General features: G+C 35.1%; 4 protein-coding genes across 8 annotated transcripts in view; 2 read left to right on the top strand and 2 right to left on the bottom strand.

Annotated features, from left to right (window-relative positions):
* LOC105199222 (matrix metalloproteinase-2) overlaps nt 1-16,536 on the top strand; it is a 184,658-nt gene extending 168,122 nt beyond the window's left edge. For all 4 annotated transcript variants that reach the window (XM_026137978.2, XM_011166207.3, XM_039457605.1 and 1 more), the window contains 5 exons: nt 12,362-12,750; nt 13,138-13,451; nt 13,724-13,827; nt 14,107-14,373; nt 14,697-16,536. In XM_026137978.2, coding sequence (XP_025993763.2) covers nt 12,362-12,750; nt 13,138-13,451; nt 13,724-13,827; nt 14,107-14,366 — 1,067 coding nt within the window. In that variant the 3' untranslated portion in view covers nt 14,367-14,373; nt 14,697-16,536. The remainder of the gene's footprint in view (nt 1-12,361; nt 12,751-13,137; nt 13,452-13,723; nt 13,828-14,106; nt 14,374-14,696) is intronic.
* Nucleotides 16,537-16,627: 91 nt separating this feature from the next.
* Nucleotides 16,628-18,259, bottom strand: LOC105199220 (phosphopantothenoylcysteine decarboxylase). Its single transcript, XM_011166205.3, has 2 exons — nt 17,789-18,259; nt 16,628-17,435 (listed from the first exon to the last, which is right to left on the bottom strand). Exons 1-2 carry the CDS (start codon nt 18,212-18,214, stop codon nt 17,265-17,267), a joined length of 597 nt encoding a protein of 198 aa, XP_011164507.1. The 5' UTR covers nt 18,215-18,259; the 3' UTR covers nt 16,628-17,264.
* Nucleotides 18,260-18,493: 234 nt separating this feature from the next.
* On the bottom strand, nt 18,494-19,252 carry LOC105199219 (cytochrome c oxidase assembly protein COX19). Its single transcript, XM_011166203.3, has one exon. It carries the CDS (start codon nt 19,054-19,056, stop codon nt 18,793-18,795), a length of 264 nt encoding a protein of 87 aa, XP_011164505.1. The 5' UTR covers nt 19,057-19,252; the 3' UTR covers nt 18,494-18,792.
* A 1,496-nt stretch (nt 19,253-20,748) lies between these two features.
* Nucleotides 20,749-24,461, top strand: LOC105199217 (sulfotransferase 1C4). Of its 2 annotated transcripts, none has more exons than XM_011166200.3 (6): nt 20,749-21,217; nt 22,324-22,423; nt 22,748-22,913; nt 23,208-23,334; nt 23,416-23,507; nt 24,080-24,447. In XM_011166200.3, exons 1-6 carry the CDS (start codon nt 21,010-21,012, stop codon nt 24,356-24,358), a joined length of 972 nt encoding a protein of 323 aa, XP_011164502.2. In that variant the 5' UTR covers nt 20,749-21,009; the 3' UTR covers nt 24,359-24,447. The 2 variants fall into 2 exon arrangements, with proteins under 2 accessions (XP_011164502.2, XP_011164500.2); XM_011166198.3 differs by having other exon boundaries at nt 20,765-21,217; nt 23,413-23,507; nt 24,080-24,461.
* The last annotated feature ends 2,184 nt before the right edge of the window (nt 24,462-26,645 follow it).

Raw genomic sequence — 26,645 nt, 5'->3', positions numbered from 1 at the left:
AAAACGAGAATTTTGCGTTGATTAATAAAACAATCGCAATAATTATCTTTATCGATGTTTCCTTAAGTTCAATATTTAAAAAAAAAGGCAAAAGAAATCGAAAGTATTATTTATATTATTGCAATTGTATTCTTAGAATTGTATAAAAGTGTATTTTTATACAAGTAATATAAAGATCTATTTTTAAAATCTTTTTTTATATACATATACAAAATTCTTTATTTATATTACCAAAATTTAATAATTATATAATTTATTCTACACTTGTACGAATTTTTCGATCAAATCCATCAATCGCAACATTTGTCTAGAGGACTTTTCGATGCACTTTCTCGAATGAAGTGTCGCATAGCCGCGTTTCCATGGAATTCTCCGTTTACATCTTCTGCTTGCATTCCCGTCGCACGTACTGAATTCTTTCTCTTCGCCGTTCGCTCGTCGTAGCGTCGCGTCGTCTTTGCATTATCCCTTCTTTCTTTCTCCGAACCAGAGCGAGCGAATGTTTCCGACACTTCGTTGTTTCGTCCTACCGCGTCGCCTTCGAGGGATGAGGCGAAGTAGTTCCTCCCCATTACCCTCGAGTTTCATCCTTTTCCATCGGATTACACCGAAACGCGAGCCGCCTGTTTTCCCGAAAAGTACATTCGTTTTCCTTTCCTTTCGCGTGTTTTCTTCCGTGCGTGAAGAAAACACGCGTCCGCAATTGGCGCACAAACGGTTCCTAATTTTGGTCCTTTGTCTCGGCCGCTACGTTCTCCGTCGATCGTATAATAATGAGATCGCGCGTGCTTTGCGAGAATTTTTGCGAGTAATCGTGCGGAGAAGAGTGAGAAAAAGTTGTTACGGAGAGAAAATTGTTTGCACATTTTCCCTCTTCGATGCTGTGATTTTATCGAATTCACTTGCTTGCAGTTGCGCTCAATTTGTATATTTATCGTTTATTAATGCCAGCTTTTACAATTCAACCATAACGAGAGCTGCTTCTAAAAATTATTTCAAATATTTATGCACAACGTGCATTTTAATTGTTGCATAAAATCTCGTTTCTCTTAGTTTTAATTACTTTTATCTACTTTCATTTTTACTTACTTTCACATATGCTTTTTTTTATATTTTTACAATTATGTTATTTTTTTTATTTTACACAACTATTTTTGTTGTCTTGTTTTTTTTTTTAAGACAAGTGGACATCAAGGCTCCTTTATGTATCGCACTTCTGTATTTTTTCTTTCATTATTACATTCTGTATTCCTATATCGTTCGGTTTTTATGCTCCGCGAAAGGATTGTTTCCAGAGCGCGCAATAAACCTCATTCTATTTTATCTCTTTCTTCTCATTCTTTCTCTCTCTCTCTTTCTCTCTCACGTTATTACCATCGCTGGATCCACTGCTCGTAGGAGGAAGGCAGACAAATACGCTTCCGCGGAGGTGTGCGTTGAAGAAGCGCACTTCCAATAAAAAAAACTCCCACAAGAGGAAATCTCGTGAGAGGGATGCAGTCATTAAAGTATCATTTGGATCCTTCAATTATACCCCCTAACCCCTCTCCCGCGTTACCGTTCTGGTAAAACTGCCTCGTTAACCCATCTCTCGTCCAACACTTTTTTTTGCGCCGTAACATTCATGCGAGAATTCCTATTTTTAGTGCAGAAACACAAGACACTATAATTTTGACTCGATAAAAAAAACGCTTTTAATTACGCGGCGGTGAAACGTACGTTCGCTGTTACTAAATCCTTGAAAAAATCAAGAGCTCGCAATTTACATTTGTAAAATGGCGTAAAAATTGGGAATTTAATATTTAATAAATTTAATTTATGAAAGGGCTACTTTAACGCTCCATAAAAAGATGGCGGACTGGTATTTGTTTTGTGCGAGGTAGAAATTGTTAGATTTAATTAATGCCGGGCGATAACACTTATCTCGTTACTCTGCTCAAAAACAAAAGGAAGAGCGTGACTTAATTACGTTGATACGCCATTTCTCTCTAATATTAAAGAGAAAGGGAGAGGGAGGGAGAGAGTATTTTGTTGAAACATCGCTCGCAGTTTAATTTCGTAAGTGCAACCGGTAATAAAAGTTCGCGCTCATAAATAACGCAATGTCGGCGAACGCCGACGCGGGGATGTTTCTTTTCGATCGGCCAATTATACTTGTCGATACCACCTTGTGATTAGCCTCTCTTCTTTTATTTCTCGCGCATCGCGTTTCTTTATCCCGATGCGCAACTGAGCGCAGTAATTTACGCTCCTTGCGAACCCTCGCGACTTTTCCCGGTGCGGGGAACTTCTTAATATCGCCCTCTCGAATCCCGAGGTAAAAAAAGAGAACGAGGCACGAGTTGCAGCGTAGGCGGAAAGAAGTTAGTCCGAAATCTGCAAACTTGAGACGATATCCTTGTGCAGGCCGGCGCCGCGTAGGCGCCCGAGAGCGGAAAACCCGTGCGATTGTTGTATAGAACGAGATAATTTCTCCTACTCCAGCTGCCGCAACAACAATCCGACCAAAACTTTACTGCGCTATAAAAACGAACGAGGGAATTTCGTCTGGAATTATTGACCTCTCGGTTTTTCTTTTTTATTTAGGAAAAACATTTGGCGGATTTTTCTTTCTTGGAAAATCAATTGGATTGAATTTATTTAGCATTTACAGAAATTTATGTGAGGATTTCTCCTCTCCCCCTTCCGAAATTATTTAAATTCAATTTACTCTTTAACATTTATTGCAGTTTATGTGGATTTTTTCTGTTGATTTTTTTAATACGTTAAAGATCTGTATAAATTTATTTGAATCCTTCGATTTAAATTTATTTAAAATGTTTGCAACTCGACCTTTTGGCCCTTAGGTTGCAAAAAATCGCACTCGCGTTGCTGAATGGAAACTCTGGAATTTTCTTGAAAAAACCCAGAACCGCATGCTTGGAAAGAGGAAAGAGAATGAAAGGGGCCGTACTATCGTACAGACTATAAGGTCGCAGGAAACATTCGTTCTGAGCGTGAAATACAAAGTTTGCGACGCGGAAGTCAAAATTGAGAAACGGTTTCCAACCATGGTACGGCAATGGTTTATTCCGGGCACGAGGGCGAAGGTTGTTGGTACGGGGGTTTCGCGGGTGGAATTGCGATGGTTTCTCGGTCCGGTAGTTTATGGGCAAGGGGTGTGCGTGTCGTCGGCGTACATCACGTCGATGGACTCGGTAAAGCACGGGCGCCGTGCGCGTCTCTCGTCCTCCACAAGGCCGTATTTAACTCTTTATCTCGTTCGACCATTTCTTTCCTCCATTTTATTAACACTTCTCAAGAGACGGACTGGCGGAAGAAATAAGTCTTTTTTTCGTATTTAAAAAAAATACGAAATTCGTTTTATAAAATTCGTATTTTAATCAAATTTGAAAATAGACGGAAAACGGAGACAAAAAAAGTAGGATAAATTTTTACGCTGCAGTTCTTTGAGTTGAATAATAAAATTGAATTCAGAGATGTTTTTCAGTCATACATGATTTGTCAATCGTATCTATTTAATTAAAATCATGATTGAACTCGAGTTTTTAAAGTCTGTTGAAAATGTGCGTAACAGTATACGAGAATGTATTACATGTACAAATAAAAATGCGTTGAGCATGTAATTGCGTCAATAGGGGTCTAGCTTGTTTATACAAGAGAGACTTAAGCTCTCGAGCTCCCTTAGGTGTTCAACTTTCGGTCGACTCCTAACACTCCCTCGCGAGAATTTACGCCTCTTCCTTGCTAGTTGGTATGCTCCTTGCGCAGCTGTTTTCTCGCTGCAATATATCTCCTTTGCTCGCTATAAATTGGATCTGTTTGTTAAGCCTATTATGGGGTTGTTTTGTTGTCAGATAAGTTTGGATGCTCTGGTCTTAAATCAAAGTTTGATATAATTCCGGAGATAATTCCGTATTGTTCGAGCTGTTCGGAACAGGCGCGCACACGCGGACGAAAAGAAAAGAATTTTATTTAAAGTTTGCGAATTAATTCGAGACGCAATTTTTAATAATTTTTTTTTATTTGGAGAACAGAAGTTAAATCCTATAGGTGACAAAAATATTTATTCGGCACGTTTCTGCGATTACGATACATATGAACAAAATATTGTTTTTTATCAAATAAAATTGGAAATGCTGAATGTGAAATAGAAAACTGAATGTCAATGGGATAACGTTGCTATATGGAAAATTGTTAACAAACAAACTGCCGCAGCTAACAAAAATAAATACGAAAGCGCCTGAATTTCGAGTGCGTGCACGTTACGAAAGCACGATGCAAATGAGTTATCACGCGATAATGATGAACGGCGGTTATTTTCGAGGAAAAATTTTCCGTCTCCGAGAGAATATTTTTCGATAAGATTGCGTTCGTATTCGCAATCGTGTGTCCCCAAGGAGAAACCCATGCGATTTTGCGGAATCGATTTACGAGAGGAATATCGACGAAATCACGAAAACAAATATTTTCACCGCTTCATCAAAGCTCCATAAATCACTGGCCCGATCTACAACAGTTTTCTCGTGGCACAAACAAACCTCCGCAAACCGCAACAATTCTCTCTCTCTTTTTTCATTCTCGCCCGCCTTTCTCTCTTCCTTCTGATTGCTCTATTTGACGAAAGGGCTATATGATCTATCGATCTGGATGGCCCGAGGCTCCCATCTCCATTTTCATCTCTGCTCTTTGGGATATTCCTCTGCTTTTCTCGTTTGACGCGAGCGGTGCTCAACAACAATTCCGTTGATCGCGCAAAGAATTATCGCGCAGCGATCAAGGATCTATGGCAGTCATATTACCATTGTAAATTTAAATACAAATTTTTCTAAGTACGAATAAAATATAATAAATTTGTGTAATAAAAGTAGGAAAAATTAAAATAATTACAAGATGTAAAATTAGGATGGTTACAGTTGCGACCGTCTACACCGAGAGAAAAAATTGTAGTGGCAACTATAAGGGGACAACCATACAAATTTTGTTAATAGAATTATAATATATAGTTAAGTAAACTATATTATAGTTATTGTAACTGAGTTAATGGTTAAGAGAAAATAATAAAAAATAGTTGTAATTACTATGTTATATGGTATATTAAAACTATTTTTTTATTAGCTCTCTTAATCAATAATTTAGTTGCAATAATTACCTATATAATAATATAGTTCACTTAACTATATATTATAATTCTATTAACAAAATTTATATAGTTGTCACCACTATAATTTTTTCTCCCAGTGTAACAATGAGATTTATAAAAATTCATAAAAATCTAAAGTAAATAACTATCCCTTAAATAAACATGTCACGGAGACTTTAAGCGGTCACGATTATGAGTTGCATTGAAAAGTATTTTCTTAACTATAATAAAAGTACAGATGTAATAAAATTACTACTATTGCCAACCTATTAATTTTCAACGTTCGACGATCCAAAGTTTCTTTTTCCATTAATAGTTCTCGACTGCACTCGCGCGTTTTTCTCATTTCGCTCTCATAAATGCGTAAATGTTAGAGAAAATCGGATTGTATTGTATTCGTTGCAATATAATCGGTTTGATTTCAGCGGCATTTTGAAATTTAATCTCGTAAGTTCTTATAAACCACCGAGCTGCAATCCGCAAATTTTTCCGGTCCATCCTGTATTTCCCGCGAGAGATTCCAGGAAGGCAAACTAAGGGGCCGGTGAATCAATGCGGTAAAACCACTTCCCGTGGAACGCACGAAAGTGCTTTTGTCAGGGATAATGAAGGACGGACCAAAATACACTTTTCTCTTTTACGTTCGCGTAATCTCGCGCGTTCCACCGAAGCACGGTGCCCGCAAAGCTCTCTCCAACTTTTCAATCCACGACGGCAAGAAAAAAAGAGAGAGAGAGATCCGCGAATTTCTTTCAGTCCTTCGACCTACCGTAAATATATTAAATTTAATGACGTGCATATTATACATGTGAAACAATTTCGTTTCATATTTCACTGTTATCAAATTGTCCGATTTGATAAAAATCGAAAGCGATTTCGCTCGTCTTTTTTTTTCTTACTTTTTTTCGAGTTATTTCTATTTTGTTATTTTTGACGAGCTCATCAAATTGTTTTAAGCCGTGCTTTAATTAGTTTTTGATGCAGAAATTTCCCTTGGAGAGAATGCCCGGAATGTCCGTTAGAACGGAAATTGATGTATCCAGCGTTTGTGCATTCTGTGATAGTTTGAGAAATACGCTCGTCTTCATTTATACCAATTACTTCCGGTTTCATCCATCACATTTCTGGTATCGTTTATTTCTCTTTCGGCTATAAAGTAGTTACGGTATTAAAAAAATTATGGCGCCGATGCCGTAATTTAGAATCCACGAGCGCGCAGCATTGACAATAACTAATTGTAAGTTCATTAATACGTTCGCGTTCGGGAAGACGGGAAAACATTTGTCCGAAAATGTTTTTGAGCTGGATAGAAATATTTCCGGTTCCGCCGGGATTTTTACGTCAGCCAGCTCGTAGCGAGCTTATATAACGCCATAAAGAGAGATGGCTGCTTTCCTTCATTTTTATTACACGCGCAATATACCTCGCGCGCATTCGTGGCAATAAATTCCGATGTTGCATGGTAGTCGGACGAAAACATCCCTTCCGGTGGGAACCTGGAAGAAGACTTCGTCGAGGCTTGATGAAGACGCATTCTGAAACGACATCGCCGTGTCATATTCGTCTACGTCGTAATCTTCCTCCTCGCAAGCGAAATAGTTATCGCCGCGCTGTTTCGCGTCCGTTTATCTTTTAACTGGCGCCAAGTTTAGATCTATCGCCGTGTCTGGGTCGTATTCGATTTTCAAGCATCGTAACTTTTCGTCATTGCACTCTCGCTACGTTGATGCGCCGTCGTTTAGTTTCACTCGAATGGATGCCGCTTTCAGAAAGTGAGACGCTTCTCCCTCGCGATATATTCTCTCTTTTCTTGAGAACAATTATAAATACCAAGTGCCGTGGTCACGGAATGGAATAAAATTCACAATTACTTACAAGCAATATATATGTGTATATATATTCCTCCTTTAAATTGAATAAAATTAAATTGAATAAAAGAATTATTAATTATACGTAGAATTAAATTTGAGATTGTGAATATCACCAAATATTCGAAAATGTTTATATATTCAGGAAGCGCTACTCCATTTCCATTCTATCCCTCCTTTAAATAAAATTAAGTTATTAAATGACAATTTCGAGCTACGCATTAAATTTGAGATTGCGAATATTATCAAATATTTAAAAATGTTTAAACATTTTAGGAAGTTAATATTTGCGGTTTATGAACATTGTTTCCCTAAGTTTCACGAAAATAGCTTCATCTTTTGCTCATATTAACGTAATATAGTTGAGGCTGATGGGGACGCGGAAGGGAAAGGAAGAGGACTAACTTCTTTATTATAATCGGAAATTACTCGGCGTGTCGGAAAAATCAAGTTTGTGGCCGACAGAAGAGGACTCGTTCGAGAGAGAGAGAGAGAGAGAGAGGGGGGGGGAGTAGAAGGGAGATAGAGATCTAAATAGACAGTTAGAATATTGGAGGGTGCGAAGGCAGCGGCAATTATCGAGCACGTCATTGTAATTGCATCGACGGTCGAGAGTCGAGATTAGATTCGGTGTTCAGGAACCAGTGATTTTCCTCATTCTATCTCTCTCTCTCGCTCTCTCTCTCTCCCCCTTTATCTTCTATAGTCGAGATTACGTTAATTGGTAGGTCACTGGTGAATATTAATTATCATTCGACTGCAGAACCGTGCAGCGCGCCGTTACGTCGTGTGAGCTATCGCATCCTCGTACCGTTCGATAAGCTCCGGCCGATTTCCCGCACGAATTTCTATGCAAATGGCACACAGAACACGCCAATTGCTCGCAAAAACCGTTGAAAAGTTCGACCGTTTAAACCAGCATTCTTTTGGACATAAAACACACACGCGCGCACGCGCAATTTTATACACACACACGTACACACGTACACACGCGCGCGTGCACACAATTTCGATTGTACGTATTTAAAAGGATTCGTATAAAAAGATTTTCCAACGTTTAAAAACTTTTCCCACATTTGCATTTTTTTTAAGTATCTTTTATATGCTCTTAAATATTAAAAAAAAAGAGTGTTTCAAAATGTTATCACAACACTGTTTCGTCTTTTTATTTTTTTATTGACTTTATTGTACATAATACGGCACTATTAAATTAATGATTGCATGCAATATGACGGAGCATACGTCTATTACATGTGAGTTTTTCCTAAAAATGGAAAAGAAAATAATATTTTATTAAATAAATTTTTATTTTTATATCCTTCAAAATTTCAAAATATTACACCTAATCCAGCGTTTATTAAAATATTGTATATTATTTTGTGTACATTCGATCTCCTATTTTCTTTTTCTTTCATTCTTCATTTTGAACTTTTTCTTTTCTCTTTTTGTTTTTCCTTCTTTAAAAAAATTTTTTTTTATACAATTAAATTTTTAAACTTTAGTGAAAGGTTAATAAATTGAAGTTTATGTGTTTCAAAAATAACTAAAGTTCAAAATTAAATCATTTAAAATTAACTTAGGATAAGTTAAAAGTTGTCAAATTTATTATTTAACTTTTAATTTTTTAATTACTCCACTTTGCAAATGAGTTACGAGAGTTTATAACGCGGTGCGATGTAAGAAAATCTCCCTAAAAGTCGCTGCGCGAGACCACCGCAACGACTTTTAGGGAGATCTTGCATTTTTTAATAGAATTATAATTATATAGTTGAGTGAACTATATTATAGTTATTAGAGCTAAGTTAATAGTTAAGAGAACTAATAACTAATAGTTACAACATACTATATAATATAGTAATTACAACTATTTTTTAATAATTCTCTTAACCATTAACGTGATTGTAATAACTGTAATATAGTTTACTTAACTATATATTATAATTCTAGTAACAAAATTTATATGGTTGTCCTCTTATAGTTATAACCACTACAATTTTTTTCTCTCAGTGTATATGCCTTAAATCTTTCCTGTTTTCTGTATGAGAATTTTATAATTTTATGTGCACATCATTCTCTTTCTTCCTCCCTATCTCTCCGAGGCGTTTCTTAATTTTTCACACACATACAAGCATTTTTTTGTATACACATAAAATTACTGGCACACTTAAAATTTCATTTTCGCGCAAAGTGCAAATCGCACAAAGTGGATTTTAATTTCCATGCCGTTTGCCGTTTCCCTAAATTTCAATTCGCATGCTTAGTCGCGGCGCGTTTATTGTTTCATCTGTCTAATCGGGGCGTCCCTCGACACGCGTTACATAATACCATTCCGCCTGAGCAATCGATAACGTAAATTTCGTACACGCTAACGCACCCGTGTAATGTACGTACATGAACGAGAATGGAGTGAATCCGCTGTTGTGTGTTCGCGCAGCGTGTTACGCGCGTTGCGAGCAAGATCTGGCACTCGTAATTTTGCCAATCCCGCCAATTCGCGCTGTTCCCGCTCGTCCCGCGGCAGCGCGGAATTAACGAGCGATTTGCCCGCGTTGATACCGTTACATCGCGAGGACGGGACGCGGAGGAATATAAAACGCGTCGCGCGCGTACACACGCGATCACCGATAAAAAGCGAATTTTAACCGCGCGCGTATGTCATCAAGAGTTTATTGCTTCACGATGGCAATTTGGTATCGCGTAGCATCTCGGTCGGCGATACGTTTTCTCCCCGGATGCGACGCGAGCGTGATTTACGCGCTGACACGCACCTAAATCACTCGTCTAATTCACTTTCTTTAAATATGCATGACACAGATACCGTGGCGCTGCGCTTGTCGCCGTGCACATATGATAATTTTATTATTTATTCGTGTACGTCAAAAATACGTATGTGACCAAATCCACGGAAGATTGACCGACTTTTTTTCCTCTCTTTCTCTCTCTCTCTTTCTTTTTAGTTTCTTGTTAGCGAAATTACAGTGCACTGTGTTGGTGCATAGCGTTCATTTTAATAGCCGAATTTATGTGGTCTTTAAACGCTAATCAATCACATCGTTTGATTTTTGCGTTGCGCTTGCCCATTAAATTGAATACACGTCGATCTACGTGAAATCGAATGTCGATCGGAATGCAGTAACGATCACATCGGCATTCCGAATTTAAGCTCGACTACACGAATCATTGTAGTTTTATCTTGCTCGTTAATGAAGGAGCAAAAAGGAAACTAAGATTCGATGGAAACGAAATAAAAATATACAATTGCCGTTCGTACATGTAATACCGAAAAAAAATTCAATTTCCCGAGAGTAGAAATTCTGTGGCGCAAAATCAACTTTTGTACATGGAGAGGTATTTTAACTCGTCCTGCTTCTCCTCCCTCCTCTCCATTGTCAATCACGCAAAGTAAAATAATGCTCGTATATCAGTGAGAGTCAATAGTCCATCGACGAATTGCAAACGCATTTATTTGATCGACCCGATACTCGTCGAAAACGTGCGGGCATGGTTTGTCGGAAAAAGAAACACTCGCCCGCCGCGAAGCAGGCAAACAGTTTCGATAGGCTAATTAAAATCGCGGCAATTAATCATGTGGCACTTCAGGATAATTCTTACACGGGAGAAATGGATGCTTGAAGCAACATTTTTTTTTTTTTTAATGTCTGTAGCATCATTATTAAATTAATATTTATTTAATTTGAGGTATTTCTAGCTTCAGTTTACGATTGCATTTCAATTTTGACAACCCATATCGGCACGTAGTTTATAGACCTGAAGAGATGTATTAAATAAAATTTGATATAAAAATGTTGCTGAGCATCGAAAAATGGTGGCACTTCTCATTTCTCGTTTCGTTCACTTTCATATCGGTTTAATATTCAATTTGTTATTGCAGAATTATTTTATTTGATCGCTTTAACTTAATTAAAAGAATATTTCGAGCATGTGACAACTTGCGCGCTTGAGGCAATCGTTATCAGATGCATTTTGTAAAAAAAAAAAATAAAATAAAATTTGTATGGAACACTCTTTATATATATTTTAAAATTTTCACATCTTTATAAATATTCTTTCCAACAGTGTGAGATACGCGTAAAGAGGCGGCTGGTGGCGCGTCTGCCAATTAAAGTATTCCGCCGTGTAGAAGCGCTGAAATTATGCAAGTACAATATGTTTGGACGATGAGTTTGCTTTTCTTTTACAGCGGCTACGCTTTTTTTGCAAACACGACTCGTTACAAATTATCCGATATCGACCGCGGACGCCCCGGAATTTCTTTTCGCGTGGGAAGGGCCGCGCCGTCGTGAAAGGCGATGGGATAAATTCATCGCGCGCGGATGTGTAAAAGAGCGAGAGTACGAAATCGGGCTTTTCTTGCCTCCTTTACGTTACCTCGCATTAACGTACTCGCGTGCTCGCCATCCCTGAATCGATCTCGAGTACGTAGAGGTGTGTTCGTTGGTCAGCAACGTATCGCTTTTTCGGGTCGTATCTGTATCTAAAGAGTTTCTCTGAAAAACCAAACGATTTCCTCGCTATATTTTTACGCTTACGAGAATTATTGCGTCATATTACGGTGATTCTTAGATGTCGCATTATAATTTTACACAGAGAGAAAAAATTGTAGTGGCGGCAGCTATAAGGGGACAACCATACCAATTTAGTTAATAGAATTATAATTTATCGTTGAGCGAACTATATTATAGTTACTGCAACTAAGCTAGTGATTAAGAGAACTAATAAAAAATAGTTGCAATATACTATCTAATATATTAATTACAACTATTTTTTATTAGTTTTCTTAATCACTAACTTAGTTGCAGTAACTATAATATAGTTTGCTTAATTATAAATTATAATTCTATTAACTAAATTGGTATGGTTGTCCCCTTATAGTTGCCGCCACTATAATTTTTTCTCAGTGTACCGTCGACACACGTCACATTATTATATTGACAATTCTAACATCATATTTACTTGAGAACAGTTTTTATTGTTTATTATATAAAATATAAAAATATAATTAATAGAAGCTTTGCGTCGCGGTATTTCGACTTTAATCTTTAAACATTGTATTTTTATACAATACAATATGCTTAATTAAACTTAAAATTAAAATTTATAATTGCATATTTATGATTTTCTTTAGTCAGCTTTCACTCGCGTGTCCTGATACACTATCGTTATAGAAAAGAAATTTAAATAAATTTGTTTTTGAATAAATTAATCACGTTTTTAATTACCGACTATTTTAAGAGAGAATTTATTTCTTCGCGCTTTCGAATTTTGATTTCTAAAAAGCCTGTACGAGCTAGAAATTAGAGATGAAAGGAACAAAATGATTGTTTCTCAGGGGCTCCTGAAGACAAACTGTGGGGCAATATACCAGGAGGTCCACCGCTACCCCCGACGGCAACAACGACGACGACGACTACGACAACGACGTACAGGCCTTGGAGGCCTAGGCCCACCAGGCCTAATCATTATCCAGACGAAGGCAGACCTCGACAACCGGGTCGTTACCCGCAGAAACCTGACTATCGACCGCATAAGCCTCATCGGCATCACACGACGTCGTGGTCGACGACGACGACGACGACAACGACAACGACGATGAGGCCTACGCCGAGGATAAGACATCGATGGACCCCGCCACAGCGGGACGACGTGCCCAACAAATGCGACACGAGCTACGACGCCATCAGCATTATCCGCAGAGAGGTCTTCGTCTTCAAAGGACGAGTAAGTAGCAATATCAAATATAGGATGAAAATAGAAGGTAACAAGGAATTGTGAAAAGAACTTTTCGCTGTATCTCGCACAGAACGGTATGATAATGAGCCTTTTAGACACCATTATTTTGCTTTACCGCAAGGGAGAGGAGTTTCGGTATTTTCCAAAGACAAAAGAATGTATTTTATGCTTTTATCTTTTTCATTCTCGAACTAAAAGATAACTCGCGATATATTTTTAATCGTTATATATGTATTTATATTTATTAAAATAAAAAGATATTACGTGCGTGTATTAAAATAATTATTATGTATTTTGTATTTTTATAATTTAATGTAATAAATAACGAAATTAGAATCTGTAGACTGAGGAATCCTCTTTGGTTCCGCATTGCAGTATCTGTGGCGAATAGGCGATCAAGGGATTTATGAGGGATATCCGGCGGAGATCACCAGGTTGTTCAATCTACCACCGGACATCGATCACGTGGACGCTGTATACGAGCGACCGGATAAGAAGATAGTCTTCTTCATCGGTCGTGAGTATTACGTCTTCGACGCCAACAATCTGGAGCCGGGTTATCCGAAACCACTTACATACCTGGGATTGCCAGAGTCCCTAGAGAAGATTGACCTAGAGAAGATTGACGGCGCCATGGTGTGGGGCCACAACGGCAGAACTTACTTCTTCAGCGGTTCTATGTACTGGAGGTGATTGATGCGTCACTTTTTAAATCATAGATTCGTATTCTCTAGCTTGTTATAAAACCCATTGTAATCGTAGACTTTCAGCGTCTAATTGTTGCCTAAAATTTAAAATAAAATTTCATTAAAAATAAAAATAATATTAATCCAGATCGAAACGTTTGATCTTTGGACGTTTAATGAAATTTATACATTTATAATCCATTTTACATTTGGGTCCTATTCCCTTTTAATCCATTAATAAAATTTAATTCTCCGATTTAATCCTCTGTCCGCAGGTTCGACGAATCTGTTAATTACGTGGAACTCGATTATCCCAGGGACATGAGCATGTTCGCCGGCGTTGGGAATGACATTGATGCCGTTTTTCAATGGAAAAATGGTAATTTTCGAAAACCGATTTTATCGCAAAAGATCGTGTTATTATAAAAATAAAGTTGTTTAAGTATTTATCACATTCAAAATAATTCTGTTATATTTTAATTTATAACGACAAATGCAATACATTTTCCTATTGAGGATAACATCATTTTATGATATTTTATTCAACTTTGATTTCAATTCCTGATTTTTTTAACGGCTTAATAATTCACTTATGTGTGTGTAATTATTTTATCTGTTGACTTTTTATCGTAATTTTTCCCTTTCTTTCTTTCGACAGGCAAGACGTACTTCTTCAAAGGCAAGGGTTTCTGGGAATTTGACGATCTTAGGATGAGGGTGATGCACGAGAAACAGAAATTGTCGGCGCCAGTCTGGATGGGCTGTCCGCCGCCGGAAGTGGAGACCAACGATATCGAGACCAACCTGCCCAGGAAGTCAAAGATCGTCTCGGCTTCCGCTACCGTCGCCACAGGAGAAATCACATCAATATTTGTCATGGTCGTTGTGAGCTTTATCATGAGGATAATAAACGTATAAAAACGAGGTAATTATTTATCGCTCTTGGATTCATTAATTTTTAAAGAGTAACGTCGTCAGAAAAGAAACTCAAAGAGATACTTATAATAAAGATGTATAATATTGTTTAACATTAATTTAACATATGTATAATTTTACATATATATAATTTAATATAATGAAATTATATGAAAAAAGTATATAAATATATAATTTTAACGTTCAATTTAACAAAATTTTATATAGCTTGTATACATTTTTTTTAAATAACTAAATTTTTAGTGCGTTTACAAGCGTTTGAAAATTAGAGAGCAGCTGCTGTCATGATTTTCCCTTTTTTTATGCTTTCAGATTATACCGCATGTGTCTTTCGAGCTGACGATGTGCAGGGAGCATTTTGTACCTCACATCGGAATTTCGCGTGCGAAATACGAATACCGGAAAGTCAATCGGATTTTTAAAGCGCGGACGTCGACGGATCGGCGAACACAGGGGATGGAAGACCGTTCGTATATATATCGATTGGAATTTCAAAGGAATGCCTGCGGCACATTCGTACCCATGGAATCGACTTCGTCGCCGCGCCTTCCGATGGAGAGATTGCAGTTCGAAGGAAGCTCTAAGAATGATATCGAACTAAGTCGCGAAACCACACGTTTTTGAAAAGGATATATTGTACGAAATAATCGACGTCGAATTATATACAATGTTAAGATACGATATTACGAGAAAACATTTTTTTTTACTGTACACTTTATACTCTTATTTTTTTATCTCGGAGTACCTGAAAGTGAGATAAAATTGTATTGACATTTAATCTTCTCTTACAAAGAACGTGTGACTTAGGTCCATATCATCAATCCTGGAAAGACCACGCTATCGCGCTACGCAGGAGCATATTTTTGTATACTATCTTTTTATACACGGCCACATTTACATACAAAGTAATTAACTTAAGATGTAACTTTTTTATATCGCATAACGGACGAATAACTGGTCCCTTCGAAGATGCGAAAAAAAAACAAGATTCCTTGAGAACATTTTACAGACAATCTTGTGCGACAAGAATTTGCAAATTACCACTGCCGAAAATCCATCCAACGTTTTTCGATATTCTTTTTACAGAGACTTTTAAGTGGAGATAAGAAACTTTTCAGTCATATATATATATCCCTTTTAAAGGCCAATAAGCGCCGTAAAAAAATTCCGCGATCGTCCCTCCGTAAAACACCTCGCGGTGAGTTGGAATCGACAATCTCAAAATGATAAAACGATCGATTCTGACAAAGCACATATTTTATATAAATATTATATTAATTATTGATACCGTATAATTTAGCAAAAGAGGACACGAGCAAATCGCAGTGTCGCCAGTTTTGTAAACTGTGATATTTATATACCGCGCGCGATCAAAGTAGTTAGTGTAATAATCAAGGAAGTAGTACAGAATCAATCTCGAAGATTTATATACAGTGCCGGTGTATCAGAGACGCTTGTATAAACTTTGCGGTCGTATTTCCCCCGATTTGTTTCAAGCCGATTTCTTCTCTGCGTGAGATATCGATTTTTAAGGGAATGAAGGCGATCTCAAGAGTGGAAATAAAATCTCATTCTGAATTTAATCTGGAGTGCTCTTTGGTTCGATAGAATCTTATAAAATGACGCTTCAATAATCGAGAAAATCTAAATTTAAAAAATTGTAAAGCGAAAAAGAAAGATGGAGGGAATAATTAAATTTTTACAAAGAAATTGACTGCAGTTTTAATATGCGTGCGATACGCTTTTGCGAAGTTTGTAATATTTCAAATATGCACCTCTGTATGTATATATATATAAACATGTTTTATAATTATATAAGTCGCGCGTATTGCAGAATGTACTATATGTCCGTGAAGCGCGCAACATTGAAACGAAGACAAACGATATAAATGATATTATATTTCTTTTTCGATTAATTTGACGATTTTGTCTTCTAGTTGAGTATATACTTTGTTATGGAGAAGCAAAAACATCGGAGTGATGCGTCTGGTAATCCTACTAGGAAGCGAGAACCCCTCCAATCCTCTGTTTATTCCAAACTTAAGGGAAAAAATTAACGTGCCGATTATATGCTCTCTATACTTATTTTATATATTGTCAGTTCGTGCTTTATTTGTGTATATACAAAAATAAAGTGATTTTACCGAACGCATTTAACGACACGCAGAAAAATTTCCTTGTATAGCTTTATGTATGCATTACTTAAAAATATTAAGATAGTAAAAGCAGAAACACTTTGTATATTTGTTATTCATATATTATATATATATATTTTTTTTTATTGTTTATATATTTAACAAAAGCATTGTACATTTCAGCGGATCAACTTTAGGATATGTCAACAGAACTTTTTCCATTCTTTTATAGCATTTTTATACATCGCATTTCATCAACTGGACAGATAAAATTACGATTATTTCATTTGTTCCTCACGATTGATTTATTTCAGGTTGAGCAAAGGATATGACGACCATGATGCGTTCAAACTCAGGTTTCGCTATTTACGCAGCTTATATAGACTCTAATAACAATGATTTTAGGATGACATAGTTACTCCTAGCAATAAGAGCAACAAAAGAATAAAATTCTCAGTGAACAACACAATTCGAGATAACTTTATAGATGATTTTCACTGATAAACGTAAACTCTCCATCACATGATGATCCATATATAGCCCGAGATTCAGGCCTTAGGCTCGTCCCAATTCTTGTGTTAGAGATAAGCGACACTGGCGTGTATTTTATTAAGCGTATGTTCGAATCGCACCATAGCGCGTCTTTGGAGATCACTTTAGATCGCGCTCTCGTCGTGACGAAGCTTCATCGATACTCGCGTTGTCGTCGACGATACTCGCACGAAGAGGCCGATCTCAGCCGCTGCTAGGGACACAAATCTCGATCTTCTCGATCCATCCAGGGATTTAAGGCTCGCAGAACAGCTCGCACGATTGTGTCCACCTCGGCCATCCCGCCCATCCCCGTGTCGCCGCACATCAGCGTCTTGGACACGCAATGTACTTCCTTGTAACCCCAGGACTTAAGCAGCGATATCTGAAAAATTCCATAATTGTTTTTAGAAAAACAAAAAATCACATAGAATGCAGAAAAAACTTTAATTACATTTACTTTTCATTATTCTTTTCAACATCTTTTTCAAATGTTTCAACAACATTCTCGTTGGTTTGTAATTAAAATCTTGATTTTCTATGATGCGATATTACAACACAAATCTGCACAAATTAAATTTAATTCAACTCAATTTAATAAAATAATACATGTGTATGCGACTACTGTTCCAAATATAATACAAAAAGGATATTTTATCTATTTGTTTCAATGAGGAAAAATTCTCAATATTTTTTTCTCTTATTATAATATTCGATGCGCTATTCCATTCATCTCACTTGAGGCATTGTAACAGGATGCTCCCACATCTTGGTGTTCATAGCTGGACAAAAGAGGAGCGGCTTCATAGGGTCCCATGCGCGTGCCACGCAGGTAACGATATTGTCGCATATGCCGCTGGCAATCTTGCCCAGGGTATTGGCATCCAATGGAGCTAACACAAATACATCCGCCCATTTCACCAGGTCTATGTGCAGCACTGGATCGCCACGATCCTGCCAGGCAGCCCACTCCACTGTGTCGGACAAGATCTGGACCTCGGGCGGCAGCTTAACATCCTTGAGGAAGTGCTTGGCCCTCTCCGTCACGACCACCCTCACCTCCAGATTATTCTGCCGCAGCATCTCCACCAGCTGCGGTAGTTTAATCGTGGCAACGCTACCTGTGCAACCTACCAATATTCTCTTCCTGGAAGAGCTCGCCATTTTCTTCACCTTTGCGTTCTATATCAATGTGCACGAAGACTTTTCAGCTTTCAACGTGTGATATAAATATTGGAATTCTCTATTTTATTTATGGGATATTTATTCTCTTAGGCCACTTGGGTTGTAACACAATCCAGTTGTACAACAAGCTACGAGGATGCCTTTATGTTAAAGCTCAAGAAGCCCGATCCAATAAGTGGCCGAGCGATATAACTTAATTTATAATCTTCCTTCTTATGAAAATAAAAGGTAAATACATGGATTTTTAATATCGTTCAGTTTCTTTCTCTCTTTATTGGTCTCTTTGTTTTTATTGTTAATTATTTTTCTCAACAGCACTAGAGGAAGTCCTTGTTACACCTGGCTGGCAGTGCGTATTCTCGTTTGAACACACTAAATCACCGAATTATCGTTATGGCATCCTATTTACATAGAAAGTTCCAAGAGCACCGAAATTGGCTAGAGAGTGCACCAGGCACTCCGGAGGAGACTCGAAACGAACGACGACAACAACGATAAGGACGACCCCTCCTATCCGAGATACACGGGGGTATCTATTCTCGAAGACGATATCGACGTTACGTTTCCTTGACGCCCTTGATCTCTTCGACGAAGCCGAGCTTGGACCAATCCTCGCGCGCCATCAGATCGTGGTCCATGCGGCAGGCGAGGTACTCCTTGGCGACGTCGCGGCACATCGTGTTCTGATTGCGATTCTCGGCCAGGCAGCGCATGTACCTGATCATGGTGCTCTTGCAACGGCCTTCATGGTCCAGCGGGAAGCTGCCGCGCTCCGGCGGCGTCGGCGTGAACAGCCTCTGCGAGAACGTGTACGAGGACATAATACGCCACTTCACGGATGTGCGAACGTCATGTGTACGAACACCCCCTGCGACGAACGAGCGCGATACCCCTCAACCCTCACAGCGATTCGCCATCTTGGCTGACCGTGATCCACAACGATCCACACATTCCTCCGCCAGCTCCCCTCCGCCAACCTCCGCGGCCCATCAATGAACGTCCCTGAAGCAGCGAGTTGGCGACAAGAGGGGAGGTTTTCGGTTTTCAGCTTTCAGCGCCGTCTGCTCTAGAAGGCTCGGAAGTGGCGAACTAAACGCGGCCCACGTGACGAGAATTGCGAGACTAGCGCAAAAGTCGAATAGTTTGAATCTACGTTCCACTTCCACTTTTCTATATCGGCATGTCATGTTCATCGTGTGATAAGATTATTTATTTCTCCATTGTAAAGATCACGGTTAACAGAGCATGATTCGTAATATGACAATCTTTGAATTAGTCATTGAGAGTCTAAAGTACGAACTACATTCCTATAGATTAGATAATAGGCTCTTCTAATTAAAGATTGAAAGCATGCTGGCAATAGTAGCATATTTCGTAACTGTAAACTCTCATTATGCGATTGTATACCACGTAAATATTTTCTAAAATCATTCTGTTGAGTATTCTTAATTTGCTATAAAATATTAAAATGTGTAATAAAATAAGTAACGATGGAAAGGACTTTTACAGATTTTCTATGAAGAAAGACAATTATCTCCTGTATTTAGTCACAACGGGCTTAATAATTATATATAATTATTGAACGAAATTGATTCAATATTAATAATTTTTACTACACAAGAGCATTAATGTATGGTAATCATTAATAAATTTATTAATGACTACCATATCTCGATAAATGAGATAAAAGATTCTAAAAATGTAAGTTTCGGTAACAGTATACAGTAGAAAACATTATATATTAATATAAACGGTCTTTGTTACAATATTTGTAATGAATTTTTAATGTATATATTTAAAAGTTAATTTTACATAATGTTATTGTGTTATTAAATATTTTGTATTAAAATAATATTCAATTTTGTCAAAATAATACAATTTATAGATAAAAGGACAACTAACATAAAAATAATGTAGTTTTGAAACGCTAATTTCAATAAGATAAATAAAATGTACGTGTCAACATATTATAAATGCTAATTTTACTAAAGAAATATGTTGCCACAATTTATTTTCAAATTGTATCAGAGTGTTATACTTTTTATATTATAATATAAAAAATATATAATATATACAATATATGTTAAAATACCATCACAAATTTTTCAATGTGTACTTAGAGAGATTAAGTACATAAGCGTACAAATAATGCAGTTTATATTTAAAATTTTTAGATTGATTAAATTGAAAGGCTCCCTATATTTTGAGAAGAGTACGAACAAAGAGTAAAATTAACAATGCAATTGTTAATTTTAAAAGATAAAAAGTAAACTACAATTTGATTCGAAATATAAAATAAAATTTATATAGCCGACATTGACATTAACAATCACTTTCAATGATAAGCCTCTAGATAAGAAACACATTTTCGGAATATTTCCTCTCTTATAAAATTCCCGTTGTAGATAGTATTTCATGTTACAATACATCCGTACATCCGGATGAGTCATATCGTTCCAGTTATATTTTTATCTTAATTTTAATCCTATAAATACTCAATTTCCGATTTTATATCTCAACGAAATATTATATTTGTCGGTTACCGCACTCAATAAATGATAACGTTCCTGCGATATGAATTTGCAATCAAACATAATATTTATTTCTTCACATTTCTAGAGTGCGCAATCAGTCGTAAGCAGCGGACAAGTTCTTGCTTCTATGTTCGCGATAGGTTTGCTCTCAGCGATTAGTGGTACCTAACCGAAGTCTTACGAAATCACTCGAACGTATTTTAAAAGTAGCAATCGATTTCGCTAGTTAAATTATTAAACATGTCTTTTAAAGACTTGAAAGTGGAATGTGTCGAGGGTGAACTGGCGACTGAACTATCCAATTGGTATCCGCTTCAGAAACGCAGCTTCGTGAAAGTCGGTAAAAAAAAATGGTTTTTGCCATATAAATACGTTGAGACAGGTGACAAGATATATAATTTTGAAGTTCGTCCAGATGATACATGGGTCGTTACCTATCCTAGATCAGGTAACTTATTTTCAACATCCAGATTCTATCGTGTCTTGTAATTCTCTTGACATTTCTGATTTTTGAAAATGTAAAGAGAAACATTTTAAAACTATTAAAAAATAATTTATAATATGGTTCATTTTTTATCTTTATATCTTCAATATGAACATTTAAAGTAACAAAAAATTTTAAAGATAAAAAATGAACTATAACAAAGATATTTGTCATTGTAAATAATCTATTCTGTTAGCGGAATTGATCATTAAAACAGAAAAGTCAGAAAATTGTTTTTTTTTTATCAAACGATATGCGCATAATCTTATTTTTTTTATAATAGAAAAGAAATTGAAAATGTGCACAATTATATTAATACAACGCACAAAATGTAAAATCAGCTGACAAGCAAATACGTGCGATAGAACTTTTCTATATATTTAAATTATCTAGAACGTTGCATAATGTGTGCTTTCTGTAACTCGATCATTTTTAATATCTGTGTTATTTTTGATGATACAAAAAAATACTAAAGAAAAAAGTTGTTTGTTTCGAAGAGTCAAATATAATGACATTTTTTTCTGCTTATTATTTTATCATGCGAAATTTCAGCACTTTTAAAAGAATTCAATATTCAAGAATTTATGTGCTGAAACATTTTATTTTTAAAATATTGTCAAATCTGTTGTACTTTCCATATACTTTCATTTCAAAAGTAATAAATTCTGTAATGTTAACTTTTTTTAATATAAAGAACTTCAGAAAATATATTCAAATGTCTAAAAGATTCATTCTCTCAAATTTATTATATACTTTTTTACTTGACAAATTTAATCTTCTATTTTAAACAATTATTTGTAGGCTTTTTATCTCACATTGTTAGAAACTGAAATGGTTTCAAAGATATCATTATATCAAATATTGCACGAACTGAGAATATTTTGAAATACATGTTTGTTATGACGTTAAAGCTTGAGTCAAGTTATTCAAGCACATGAACCGTAGACTGAATAAAACATATTGCAAATAACACAATGTTAAAAATGATCCAGTATTTAGACGTGAAGAAATTGTGTTATTTTATACTTTTGCCAGAAATATTAATTAAATTTATGTGTTATATTGATTAGGTACAACGATGACGCAGGAACTTGTATGGCTGGTGGCGAATGAAATGAATTTCGACGAGGCACAACGAAGATATTTATTAGAGAGATTTCCCTTTCTAGAGTACAGTATAATATATGCTCTGTAGAAATAAATTTACATTCTCTTTTACATTATAGAAAAAAATTCTTGTGTAAATGCAGATAAAAATTAATTAAAATTAAACTTGAGTCTTCAAGTATTTATTTCGTTGTACAGTTTTGTCTAGAACGCATAAGAAATTTCATCAGATTAGATTCAATTTTGGACAGAATAAAAAATGTAAAAAATACGAGTTATCCTTCTATTTTCCTCTTACAATAGAAATAATGATTACGGAATACAGTTGGTTCTTTCTGAATCAGAAAAACATTTTATTATGTCATAACATTTTGTTTCTCTTTTTAGAATAGGAGCAATATTAGATGGCCATATTTCAACGAAAGACGTTCCTGGCAGGATTAATACGGAAAAAGATAGCGTCGAATTCGTACGCGAACAGCCTTCGCCACGTTTCATTAAGAGTCACATGCCTCTCGAACTGTTGCCGACAGTCGTAAATAGTACTTGCAAGGTATGTTACAATTGAATATTTCGTAGATTGAATGTATTATTTATACAGACGCTGTATTTTTAGAAACAAAAAAAATATGATGAACTTTGAGGAAAAAATTTAAAAATAGAGCAACAGATTCTTCGAGACTTTTATTTTAAACTTGACGGATTTTTCATTTGAGTTTTTAACATTCAGTCGCATTAAATAATGTTTAATCAACAAATTGTTTTCACCTCAATTCATGTTCAAAAATGCCCATTAAAAAATGAAAATTTACAGACAAAAATCTTTCAAAAATATTTTTTCTTCTAGATTATCTACGTTGCAAGAAATCCAAGAGACACGGTAGTATCATGGTACTATTTCCAGAAAAACTTAGTACATTTCCAATATCAAGGAACTTTCGAAGAGTTTTGTAATAGTTTCATGAATGATCACAGTAAGTTTTGCGAAATGCTGGTCTTCAATTTAATTTGTTCTTTCATAATTGGAGTTTTAAGAGCTTAATTTTCCACAGCAGTGTGGTCTCCATACTGGGAACATGTGAAGGAAGCTTGGGCGATGAGACACAGAGCAAACATGATGTTCCTGTTCTATGAAGATTTGATAAGGGTAAAAAATATTATTATTGCACATTTTTAGGCATATTATATAATATACACATTTTTTTATTAGGACAAGTTAATTTATTTTCCATAAAAGAAAAAACAGAGAATAAATATGTTGAATTTTTGATAACGTTTTAAGTTTCGAATATTATTAAAATGAGTAGCGTTGGTTTCCTTTCTTTAAATAAATATGTTGTAATTATTATTTTTTCTAAAAAACATCTTAATAATTTTTTTAAATAAAAATTAGTAATACTGTACACACGTAATCGTGTCATTTATATCATCATATTTTTTCACACAAATTTGAAAAAAATATACTTACAAATAATGAGCAAAATTAGTTTTCTTGAATAAATTTATGAAACAACATTTGAAAAATTTATTGTCTATTAAGTTTTGTTTACTAACCGATAAATTTAACGCATTTTATTTTAAAATCTCTTAAATAAAATTTGGTTATATGATTTAGAATATATACAGATAATAATAAAGACACAACATGAAATAATTAAAAATATTACTATATTTAATTTAAAAATATCAAGATTTTATATTTTTATCTGTTTTATATAGGATTTATCTGGAAACATAAAGAAAATTGTTGCGTTCTTCGATAAGACTTACAGTGATGAACAGATCGCCAAATTAGTGGAGCACTTAAAAATAGAGAATTTTCGAAAAAATCCTATGGTAAATCAGCCGAGTCCCGACAATGTGATGCAATCGGACATGTTTATCCGGCAAGGAATAATAGGTGGTTGGAAAGAGATGTTCACACCAGAGATCGAAAACAAATTTAGCAAATGGATTAGTGACAATTTAAAGGACACGGATTTGATTTTTCCATGTTAGATTTGTTATATGATATAATATAAACAGTTGTAATTGCAACTTTCTGTTTAATCATATTTTAAATAAACAGAGTTACTAATAAAAGCTTACAAAAATAAAATTACAAAGCTGGTTTTTAGATTCTTATATAAAGAACCGATTGCTAGATTAGCCGAATTTATCCTTTTTTGCATTCCAAGTCCAAAAGTTAATTTTGGAAAGTATTATTTATATTAATTTTTCAAGTTACATTACTCAAAACAATTACAATATGGATCATCAAATAAATTTAATTTTATTTGTAAATTAAGTTTATATTAAATAACAAAGAAATATGTTTTTTTGTTTGAGAATGTATTTCTTTCTTTTACGTGGATCAATTTTTGTCTTAAGAAAAAAGTTAACAAGTTAAAGTTTCTGCGTTTTAAAAATAATTAGTTGGAGTTAAAAATAAGTTTATTAATATTTAACTACGTCAAGTTAAAAGTCATTCACTTTTTAACTAGTTACTGCACAACTCTATTAAAAATAAATTATACCGATAAACAAAATATATTTTTCTTTACTTCATTATTAACTTAAAATTAATTCATTATAATTTTTGCAAGCTAGCACGCAAGTGTACTTATCTGCACAAAATAATTATTTATAAAAGTCTGAACTTTTAATAAGTCAGTTTTGTAAAAATTGTATTAATAGTTTAGTAAAAAAACTGTGATGTGTGTGTAATACAATTTAACATCCAACTAACATTTAACATCTGATACCTTTTGTTTTCTGAGGAAAACAATTTTTTACATTTTTTTTTAATAATATTAATTTATATTCTATTACCTTATTGCAGTGTCAGAATGCACAATATGGTAGAGTGATTAACGTTTAAGGTTAATTTATTTATTCAAATCCGGATATAGACTGCAGACTAAATACCCGATCAGCAGACAATGTTTTGCAATGCTTTTTAAATATTTAAAAAATATTATAATGAAGAATAAATATTTGAAAAGTATTGTTTGTTGATTGGATAGCTGGACTTTAGATTTTAAATTGGTTTTGTAAAAAAATATATAGGTTTCTTACGGTTTCTTGCGGCCTAATCATAAATATTTCATCGTATTTATTTATGATATAAAATCTCATAATATCATTAAAAAACAAGGATGTATATATAAATTAGTTCAGACCGAGGGGAAATTCACAGCCGGCATTGGTGTACAAAATTTCGGCAGTGGACTGCCGAAAAAAGTAAGCAGTGACCTATAATATTGACGGCATTGTCGTCAGTGGTTGGGGAGTGGTGAGCTCACTTCAGAGTCGGTTTTTCGATCATGGGGTTGAGCACAAAAATTTTTTCTTGCATATTCCGAAAGTACATAAATAAAAGAATATTTTAAGCCTATAATCAATTTCATAATTGCTTTCTTTCTGGTAGTTTACTCTTGTACCTGAACGGTGGGGTGCTCACTTCAGGTTTTTCGATCACGTGGTTGAGCACAAAAATCTGGTCTTGCATATTTCGAAAGCACATAAATAGGAGAATATTTTAAGCCTATAATCAGTTTCAGAATTGCTTTCTTTCTGGTACTTTACTCTTGTACCGTTAATGTGTATTCGTACTTTCGGGACGATTTTCTGGTCGAAGAGATTGAGTACGAACATTTATTTATATATCGTTGGAAAGCACATAAAAAGCACTTAATTCTAGTGTATTTATTTTTTTATTTTATTAATTATTTATATGAGTTGGTGCTGGCTTAACGTTAAGCTGGCACCCCCACCTTCAATCTCATTTTCCTGCTAAACCGCTCGAGCACAAAAATTTCAAATAGGGTACATAATTAGCACATAAAAAGCACTTAATTTTGGCATAAGTGGCGTTTCGATTTTTTGTGGTGGGGGTGCTAACTTAACAGACATTGTTATTTTTAGTATTCTATTGTTTGAAGTTAGGTATACCTATGCATAAGACATCGCATAATAATGTGCAATTACAGTAAAATATATAGAATTTTTAAAGAAGAATGTTTAAAATTTATTTTGATTACAAACAAATACAATATCAAGGTCATTATTTTGATTATTTTTATTATTATTTTTAGTGTTCCATTGTTTGAAGTTATATGCATAAGACAGCACATAATAATGTGCAATTACATTAAAATGTATAGATACAGCTCGTAAATAAAATTTTTGGAAGTTTTTTGTATAATTGTGTAGAATACTTCGGGAAAGCTTTAGAATTCTTGTGCAGGCATTGGCGTATGATAATGGGCACGCGGTAGTGTTCATAATTGCATGGCATTGCCTT

Source organism: Solenopsis invicta, chromosome 14, assembly GCF_016802725.1.
Source record: "Solenopsis invicta isolate M01_SB chromosome 14, UNIL_Sinv_3.0, whole genome shotgun sequence".
In the NCBI taxonomy this organism is placed as follows: Eukaryota; Metazoa; Arthropoda; class Insecta; order Hymenoptera; family Formicidae; genus Solenopsis; species Solenopsis invicta.
This window is presented reverse-complemented; position numbering and strand designations above follow the sequence as displayed.

Excerpts from the sequence above, each read along its gene's own strand:
- LOC105199220 (XM_011166205.3), bottom strand. The coding sequence starts at position 18,214 with ATGGCGAGCTCTTCCAGGAAGAGAATATTGGTAGGTTGCACAGGTAGC. Across the intron at positions 17,436-17,788 it reads ATCCTGTTACAATGCCTCAA|ATATCGCTGCTTAAGTCCTG; the intron begins GTGAGATGAATG and ends GGAATTTTTCAG.
- LOC105199219 (XM_011166203.3), bottom strand. The coding sequence starts at position 19,056 with ATGTCCTCGTACACGTTCTCGCAGAGGCTGTTCACGCCGACGCCGCCG.
- LOC105199217 (XM_011166198.3), top strand. The coding sequence starts at position 21,010 with ATGTCTTTTAAAGACTTGAAAGTGGAATGTGTCGAGGGTGAACTGGCG. Across the intron at positions 21,218-22,323 it reads CGTTACCTATCCTAGATCAG|GTACAACGATGACGCAGGAA; the intron begins GTAACTTATTTT and ends TATATTGATTAG. Across the intron at positions 22,424-22,747 it reads GAGAGATTTCCCTTTCTAGA|AATAGGAGCAATATTAGATG; the intron begins GTACAGTATAAT and ends TTCTCTTTTTAG.